Below are 9,108 nucleotides of genomic sequence, written 5' to 3'. Positions count from 1 at the left end.
CTGAGGCCAGGAGATGTTGCGTGTAGAAACTAAAGTGTCGAAAGCTGGAATTCTGGAACGCAGTCCCAGGGTGAGGTTATTCATGTTGGCGTCACCCCCCTCACCTGCGCGCCGGTGGCAGAGCTCCATTTTCCTTCTCCCGCTGTTACTGGAGCCCAGGGTCCCCCCCAGCCTGCCACTGCCTCGCAGAACTCCTGCACTCCTGTCCTCTGGGGACAGAAGCCCAAGTCCACAGCCACAGAAGTACCACCTTGCTGTTAACCAAACTGTATGTATCTTTATAAATGTCTGACAGCAGATCTTCACATTGATTCATTCATTCATACAAGGTGATTCCATGCCTGACCTGTGGTGGCGCAGTGGATAAAGCGTCGACCTGGAACACTGAGGTCGCCGGTTCAAAACCCTGGGCTTGCCTTGTCAAGGCACATATGGGAGTTGATGCATCCTGCTCCTCTCCCCTTTCTCTCTCTCTCTCTCTATCACTGTCTCTTTCTAAAAATTGAATAAAAAAAAAAGTTGACAACAACAACAAAAAAACCCAAAGTGATTCCATCTTTTATTATTCAGTCATTGGATTTGAGCTGCCAAAGCAAGTGAAAGGAATTAATTCTCAGTCATTGTGAAATTGCTTGGCCACCCAACCAACCAGCCAGCCTACATGTACTAAGCGCTGGTCACAGTCCTGTATGTTTCATATATGGACATCACATGTTCTCATGTCTGGAGGCATCCAGGCTTTCCCATGTCCCTTGTGTATCGTCACGTAGATGTCATGTGTGCCACGTCTTGAGTTCTAGTTTCTTCCTCATAGCAGGGCTGATAATATATGAATTGCCGTCGATCAAAGTTCACAAGGTGAGTTTTTATTAACTTTTTTTTTTTTTTTTTTTTAGTGAGAGGAGAGGAGGCAGAGAGACAGATTCCCTCACATGCCCCAACCGGGACCCACCCAGCAAGCCCTCTAGGGGATGATGCTTTGACCATCTGGGGCCCTTGCTCCATTGCAACCGGAGACATTTTTTAGTGCCTGAGGCGGAGACCATAGAGCCATCCTCAGTGCCTGAAGACAACTCTCTCCAATCAAGCCATGACTGAGGGAGAAGGATATATATATATGGAGAGAGAGAGAGAGAGAGAGAAAAGGGGGAGGGTAGAGAAGCAGATGGTCGCTTCTCCTGTGTGCCCTGACCAGGAATCGAACCAAGGACATAATACACGATGGGCTGACACTCTACTGCTGATCCAACCCTCTAGGGCCCACTAACTTCTAAAGCTGTGTTTTGCATTAAAAAAAAAAAATCTTGTTTAAATTTGTGAAAGCCATGCTTGCTCATGGTAAAAATACAAACAATGACAGCACACAAAAGACAACTTCCTCATGACTGGCTACTTCCATTCCTCCGTCCCACAGTGCCAGCCACTGTTAAAAGTGGGGCAAGTGTGGTTTGGTTCACATCCTTCCAGATTTTCTCTATACATTTGCAAAGGAAATACAGTATATGTATGATGTCGTATATATATATTTACAAATTGAGATCACAGGCTACTGTTCTGCGACTTGCCCTTTCTCTATAATAAGTGAGGGGCATGGTCCCAGGTTGGTGTTTCAGACCCATTTCATTCTTTTTAAAGGTTGTACAGCATTAACAATATGCATGAGCCAGGTATAGTAACAGCCTCCTGTCACAGGACACTTACCCCCAGCTAAAATGCTATGATGGGCATCTCTTTGTGTATGAGCATTTCTGAAGGATTTTCTTAGAAGTGGAACTGCTGGGTAACGTGCATTTAAAATTTTAACCTGGACCCAGTGACAAGCACGATGCCAGACACATAGTAGGGCCTTTGTAGATATCTGTGGCATGAACGGATCCTGCTAGATTACCCTCCAGAAGACCCCACCACGCCCACGCCCATCAACTGTGAACAGAGCCACGGCATTGGCTGTTTCTGCCACCAGGTGCTAGCGATGCCAGGCTTCAGGACCACCTGCCTTCCGGCTGCTCTACTGCTGTGGGGAGGATTTAAAGACCTCAGGCTTCAGGACCACCTGCCTTCAGGCTGCTCTACTGCTGTGGGGAGGATTTAAAGACCCCATGTCATCTTGATGGAAGGCAGGCAGTGTCCAGGCTGAGGATGAGCCCTTCCCCCAGGTCTGCGAAGCCCACTGCTTACCGTGCTCCCACTGGGGTTGGCGTTTACCACCGTCAGCTCCGGGACTTCCCTCACTGGAGCTAGGGGTCCCTCTCACTCCGCACGCACGCCCCCCCCCTCCCAGGCTCCTGACTCTGATGCCTGGCAGACCCTGTGCTGTAAAGCTGAGAGCTTCTTTCCTCTTAGGGGTTAACCCTGCAGAAGGGACTATGGTCATGGTGCCCCGAACCACAGGACTGGAGGAGAAGGCGGCTCTGCCCTCTCCTCTCCTCCCTCCAGGATATTCCGGGTGGGGCTGATCAAGGTCCCTGGAAGCCCTGCCCTCCAGATGGCCAGCCTCCCCACTCCCCTCCTCCATGGTGAGAGTCAGGGAGCTAGCCGTGCAGGACGATGGGGTGCAGAAGCTCCCGCCGGTCACTCCCTCCCCACCCCCAGCTGCCTGCCCAGGCTCTCTAGCATCCAGAGACCTCAAGGAATGGGAGGTCAAAACGTCTCTAAAGATCCAATTCAGGACGGTGGCCCACGGATGTGTTGCTCTTCTAGGCTCAGTGTCCTGAGGTGACTCACCAATGGTGGGATTTGGGGCGCAGTGACAATCCTGCCCCCAGTTCCCCAACAGGGTCTGGCCTCACCGCCCCACATAGCCAGAGGCAGACTCAGCAGCAATCGCGTGATTTAGGGAGTCTGTACTGGAGGTGGCTCCAAGCCTGTGTAGTCCCATCTCCCGCGACGGGCCACGCCCCTCACATCTCAGAGTCAGGATGGGGCTCTCTCTGTGCTCCGAGAAGCCCATTCTACTGTCAGTCACCTCCCACGGCTGACGTTTTCCTCTCGACAGCCTCCACCTCGGGCTGGGAGTGGGGGTGGGCGCAGTGGGGGAACAGCGTCACCCAGCCCGGCTCCTGGGACAAGAGAGACAGTTGGAGTGGAACAGGGGCAGGAAAAGCAATAAGTTAAATCCAAGAAAGGCCAGTGATGTAGCAGGATGGGCAGGGGCGTTTCAGGGGTCCCAGGCGTCTCTGGCTTGATCCAGGTGGCATTGAGGAAGAGGTGGCCGATCCAGGCAGGAGGTGGCTCAGAAGGCTGGGTTGTCGATGCCCCTGGGGAGCCCAGAATGTTCTTCAGGTCTCAGGCTGTAGGGCGGGGGCGGACCCATGGGGGGCATGTCCAGGACCGGCTTCAAAATAATCTGCAGGCAGAGGAGGGGACAGAGTCTTCTCAGGGCCTGGCACTGGCCGTGCCTCCTATGCGAGGACAGTCTACCAGGGAAGCGGGTGACCCCATGCTGGCTACAGAGCTCTCCTGGGGGCAGGAAGGCCCTCCACGGTCACTGCTGCTCTAAAAATCGGGACCATACCATACGGAGATACAGAAGGCCAAGGAGCAAAACAGGGATTAGAACAGTCACCCACCTCACTGTAGGGGGGCGGAGGCTCAAACGTGGCCACCCTGACTGTCTCCGCGGGGGCCATGGAGGGCCGTTCCAGGGGTCCCCCGTGATCCACCATGGGGTCCTGCTCCTGCTCTCTGCAGTTGCGGCAGAAGCACTTAGCCAGGCCACAGATGCACAGGATGGGCAGCACGACCAGGAAGATGATGACGAAGATCCTGGGGTGAGGAGCCACCAACATCACCCGGAGTCCCCGGCCACCGTCCTGCGCCTCTCTCCCTCCATGACCCATGACCCCCCCCACCCCCGCTGTGCCCAGGCCACCGTCCTGCGCCTCTCTCCCTCCATGACCCATGACCCCCCCCCGGCTGTGCCCAGGCCACCGTCCTGCGCCTCTCTCCCTCCATGACCCATGACCCCCCCCCCGCCCCCGGCTGTGCCCAGGCCACCGTCCTGTGCCTCTCTCCCTCCCATGACCCATGACCCCCCCACCCCCGGCTGTGCCCAGGCCACCGTCCTGAGCCCCTCTCCCTCCCATGACCCATGACCCCTCCCCCCCACTGTGCCCAAAGTGGCCCTGGGCTCACCTCAAGGGGCCGGAGAAGAGCTCATACTCCTGGCAGCAGCTGTCACCACAGCACTGGAACCCTTCAGGGCAGGTGCTGTGGGTGGGGCAGAGAGGCTGCTGTTACCAAGGGGGTGGCAGAAAGATCCCCATCTCCCCCAAGTGCACCCCTATACTCAGGGCATAAGCTGTGCCCCATGGGGGGTGAGGGCAGGGGCTCCGTCTGGGCTCAGTGGGAGGTACCTGCGGCTGGGATCAGAACCTGGGTTCCAGGTACATCTCAGGACTGGCCCTGTATACTTGTGCCAAGTCATGCTCCTTACTGAGCCTCACTCTCCTCATCCACGAAATGGGTGTAATGAATGTCATGCCGACCTCACTGGACAGGTGTGGGGACTGAGTGTTGCAGTGGAGAAGGGGCAAGTGAGGAGTGTCCAGGAGCCAACTGAGGAGCAGCAAGACCTTGCTGGTGCCCACAGAGTAGGAGGGGGAGGGGAAGGTGTCCCTGGCACATACATCCAGTACTGACTTGATGGAAACATTCTTCTGCTTATAGACCACCCCGAGTCCCTCTGCACTGTGCTCAGGCTTCCTGGCATTTATATATTAAGGTCACACGTGTTTGTCCCCTCTCCCAGGGTCCCCTCAGAGGGGTACGGCCTGAGACTACAGTGGAAAGGAGGAGGATTAGGCTACAGAAGCCCCACAAGTGTGAAACTCCCCCTGGGGTGACTGGTGGGGACAGGAAGGGGCAGAGTCCCCTGCTCTGGGTGGGGGTGGGGGTGGGGGACAGTTTCTGGCTCGAAGGGAAGTGCGTAAGGATGACGGGTGAGGTCTCCCTCCCAGGAAGGCAGGTAGGGCAAGTTTGAGGTGTCACCTCTCCAGTCTGGAAGTTCTAGCCCAAACCCAAGACTTACACGAAGAGGCCACATTTGGCGGTAGCCTGCAGAAGAAAGGAGGCAAAGGTTAGGGTCAAAAACTCAGATGCATCCAGGTACCAGACAGCCAGCAGGTCCCCAATGATCAGCATCCTCCCCCAAGCCCACTCTCCGCCTCCCTCCACCGTGTTCCCCAGGGCAATGGCGGGAGCCCTAGCTGCTACCCTACCTAAGGCCCCCAGCTCTCCCTCCTCTCCTGACCACACCCCCACGCCACCTTAACTCTGTCCCGCCCAGTCTATAAGCTCATGCCTTCTGACAGCTATAGCACAGGATGCCAGCAACTCTCCTGCTGCCCATCAGTTACTCCTCACACCGCACACCGCAGGCAAGTTTCTAGCCACAACGATCTGGTCACTGGCAGCCCTGCAGGGAGCCATCAGGAGCTCCCTGGGGCCAGCAACCAGCCCTGGGGGAGGCTGGGGAGGTTCCTGACTCTTTGAAGCTGCTCAGACCCTCCTCTCTGTAATCAGCACCTTTCTCCTCACCTCTTCTGCATCAGTTCTGTGGGGCAGCCAGGGCACCTGTCCAGAATTTAATCCAATTAATAGCAATTATGTGTAAGCCTTGCTTGGCACATTCTTCCCCCAGGTCCCTGCTAGACTGCCTCCAGCACCTTCCTCTCTGACCATCATACATAAAATTACATCTACTGCCCCACAGCACTCCCCTCCCCCTCACTGTGCTCAATGTTTCTGCACAGCTCTTATCAACTAACATACTATATGTTTTCCTTTATCTTAATTGTGTGTTTGCTGTGTAAACTCCACAGGGCAGGGGTTTGGTCTGTTTCATTACTGTTGAAAACACAACGAAACTGGCAGCATGTATGAAAGAGCCTTCACTAAGCACCCGGTTCCATCCCTTTCTGCTTTCTGGGTCTGAGGAGGAACACCGGGCTGGGAACAGTGAGGAATCGGAAGTTATCCGACACCCCCGTCTCCCAGGGCAAAACAGGGCTCGAGACCCACCCTATCTTTATATCTTTTCTTGAAATATGTATTTCAGTAACATTTCAATTGCTAATGACGATGGCAGTAAAGCTAAGAATACCACTGACAGCCAATAACAGTTGCGCTGATTCCCTTTCGTGATCAGTCCCATATGAGTCCCAGCTTCTCACAAGCCCTGGGTGGTGAGGACTGGAGCAGCAGTGAACCCCAGTGAGGGTGAGGGCCACACAGCACAGAGGGGCCACAGCAGAGGTGGGGACAGACCAAGGGGTCCAGACACTCAGTGGCAGCCCTTTCCCCTTCAGATCCCAGACCCTGTCCCTCCTCCCTCTCCTGGCCCCCAGCTAAGCAGAACAGATACGAACAGGTTTGGTAAGTCTGCCCTGAGTTCCTGTTTGGGTGGGGTAGAGATCTCCTCCCAGATTCTCTTCTCCCATCATACTAGGGGCGGTCTTGTCCGAGGAGGTCCAGAGCCTGAGTTCTATCAGGAGTCAGGATGCTCTCGGGGAACCTCGGCTTATAGTCACGGGCTACACAACCACTTTTGGTCAATGACAGACCGCATATACAGTGGTGGTTCCATAGATGATAACGGAGCTGAAAAGTTCCTATTGCCTCGTGACATCACAGCCATCAAAACGTCGAAGCACAATGCATTACACATGCTTGTGGTGATGCTGGTGTAAGCAAACCTACTGCACTGCCAGTCATTCAAATGTGTGGCACACACAGTTATGTCCAGTACAGTGCTGGATAATGATAATAAGGACTGTGTTGCTGATATCTATAGTACTACCCTGTTATTGTTAGTGTACTTTTTCTACTTAAGAAAGTTTTCTATAAAACAGCAGCCATGTTACCCCAGAGCAGCCTCATTACATCTCGTGTTTACTCAGTCTCTCGAATGAACCATTTTCTCTTGTGCTGCTTGCTGAACCTCGCATTGTTTTATAAATCTGGTGTGGTCTGTGTGCAGTGTTTATAAAGTCTGCAGTCGTGTACAGTAACGTCCAAGGCCTTCACGTTCACTCATCGCTCACTCACTGACTCCCCAGAGCAACTCCCAGTCCTGCAAGCTCCTTTCATAGAAGAGCCCTGTACAGGTGTACCATTTCTTTTTTTTAATTTTTATTTTTATTTTTATTTTTTTTTGCATTTTTCTGAAGCTGGAAACAGGGAGAGACAGTCAGACAGACTCCCGCATGCGCCCGACCGGGATCCACCCGGCACGCCCACCATGGGGCGATGCTCTGCCCATCCTGGGCGTTGCCATGTTGCGACCAGAGCCACTCTAGCGCCTGGGGCAGAGGCCAAGGAGCCATCCCCAGCGTCCGGGCCATCTTTGCTCCAATGGAGCCTTGGCTGCGGGAGGGGAAGAGAAAGACAGAGAGGAAGGCGCAGCAGAGGGGTGGAGAAGCAAATGGGCGCTTCTCCTGTGTGCCCTGGCCGGGAATCGAACCCGGGTCCTCCGCACGCTAGGCCGACGCTGTACCGCTGAGCCAACCGGCCAGGGCCGGTGTACCATTTCTTAATTGGTTATACCACATTATAACTCTACTTTTTCTATGTTGAGATACACAAATACCATTGTGTTATAGTTGCCCACAGAATTCAGTACAGTAACATTCTCTATAGGCTTAAAGACGATAGGGGATAAGTGTGTAGTAGACTATACCATCTAGGTTAGTGTAGCATAGGCGCACTCAACAATGTTCCACCATAAAATGACCTAACAACGCATTTCTGAGAATGCACACCCGTTGCTAATCAGAGCATGACTGTACAGTGTACTCACAGGTGAACAGGGGTCATGAGCAGTGCCTGTCCCCTGGAGATGTTGGGAGGAATCAATAAGAGCCTGGTTATGGCACAAACTGATCGCCCAGTGACTGCGGAGTACCAGGGCTTCAGGAGCAAAGCCGTCCTGACAGTCAGCAGCACCGTGTGTGAAGGTGTCCTGTCCTGGGAAGCCAGCCTGGCACTTCCCTTGGATGTTAAGCAGATGTTAAGAATCTGTCTTCTAGACTCACATCAATTGCCAGGATAATCTCCCATCCCAAGACTGGCTGGAACTTCCCCATCTCTGGAGGAGTAGAGTGGGCGTGCCTGCCCACTCTCCGAATCACAGATTTCAGAGGTCATCCTTGGGTCAGGCAGCCAGATCAAATCCTATCATGGTTGGAATCCTACCCCTACTCTTAGAAAGGGACCAAGGGACCTCCTCTCCCCTAGGGCACAAGCAAATCAACAGTCCAGAGAAGGCCAGGATTTCCCCAAGGTGACCCAGCACTGGAGGAACAGAGCTGGGGAGACAGGCTGGCCAGGCGTCCAACCTCAGTCCCAGATAGTCCCCGCTTTCTGACGCAGCGGGAAGGACTATCCAAGGCTAATATGCGGGTCAAAGTCCCCACTCACAGAGAGGCGCTAAGTGTCAGATGGTGGTGGGCGAGGGCCAGTGTCACTACACAGTCCGCCAAAGTGAAGGAACCTCGGCCTTTTCAGGGCCTCCCTCCGCTGCCCCCACCCTCACCTCTCCAGCAAAGGGAGAAAGGAAGTGGCTAATAGCGTGCGGTCACGAGGAAATCCTAACAATGGAAGGTGGTGACCCGGCCAGAAGCAGGCCCTAGACCCACAAGGGGAGGGTCCTGAAAGTTCGACTGCTTCACCTCCCAAGCGCTCACCTGTTGGAAGCCGGCCAGCAGGCCGAGCAGCAAGGTGGGTACAAGGCCGAGGACCCAGGCGTCGGACATCCTGGCGTGGGGGCCACTGAGCTTCCGTGTGTAAAGGGAGGAGGGGAGAGGCGGGGAGAGGCGGGGCCGCGACCTCTCCCACGTCTCTCCACCTATGGGGTCCCGCCTCGGGATGGGGGCGGAGCTTATGCGCCGGGATGGGCCGGACTTGGGGCAAGGAGAGGGCGGGTAGGAGATGGGGATAGGTCCGGGTGGTTTTTGGTAATTGGTAATTAGAAGAAATTAATTGAAAAAAACTGTGGGGATCAGTTCAAGGCTGCTAAGCTACCGCTTCCCAAATGCTGCTCCACCCAGACGTGGCCCCAGGCTTAAGGGAGGGAGTGCTGCGCGGGGCACGGGGACAGGGGCGCAGACA

The 9,108-nt window shown here is 54.6% G+C and overlaps 1 protein-coding gene across 2 annotated transcripts; it reads right to left on the bottom strand.

Annotated features, from left to right (window-relative positions):
• Positions 1-552: 552 nt before the first annotated feature.
• On the bottom strand, positions 553-8,802 carry TMEM92 (transmembrane protein 92). 2 transcript variants are annotated; one of them, XM_066364534.1, is made up of 6 exons: positions 8,685-8,792; positions 5,539-5,574; positions 5,030-5,055; positions 4,135-4,209; positions 3,570-3,765; positions 553-3,346 (listed from the first exon to the last, which is right to left on the bottom strand). In XM_066364534.1, exons 1-6 carry the CDS (start codon positions 8,751-8,753, stop codon positions 3,233-3,235), a joined length of 516 nt encoding a protein of 171 aa, XP_066220631.1. In that variant the 5' UTR covers positions 8,754-8,792; the 3' UTR covers positions 553-3,232. The 2 variants fall into 2 exon arrangements, with proteins under 2 accessions (XP_066220631.1, XP_066220633.1); XM_066364536.1 differs by lacking the exon at positions 5,539-5,574 and having other exon boundaries at positions 8,685-8,802.
• Positions 8,803-9,108: the final 306 nt, after the last annotated feature.

This window comes from Saccopteryx leptura, chromosome 2 (genome assembly GCF_036850995.1).
Source record: "Saccopteryx leptura isolate mSacLep1 chromosome 2, mSacLep1_pri_phased_curated, whole genome shotgun sequence".
Lineage (NCBI taxonomy): Eukaryota > Metazoa > Chordata > Mammalia > Chiroptera > Emballonuridae > Saccopteryx > Saccopteryx leptura.
The sequence above is the reverse complement of the archived record's forward strand: the minus strand, read 5'-3'. Positions and strand labels throughout refer to the sequence as shown.

What these genes read in the sequence shown, in the direction of transcription:
- TMEM92 (XM_066364534.1), bottom strand. Translation starts at nt 8,753, where the DNA reads ATGTCCGACGCCTGGGTCCTCGGCCTTGTACCCACCTTGCTGCTCGGC. An exon ending in GCCAAATGTGGCCTCTTCGT is followed by an intron (nt 4,210 to 5,029) that starts GTAAGTCTTGGG and finishes CCCCACCCACAG; the next exon opens with CACCTGCCCTGAAGGGTTCC. An exon ending in CTCCGCCCCCCTACAGTGAG is followed by an intron (nt 3,347 to 3,569) that starts GTGGGTGACTGT and finishes CTCTGCCTGCAG; the next exon opens with ATTATTTTGAAGCCGGTCCT.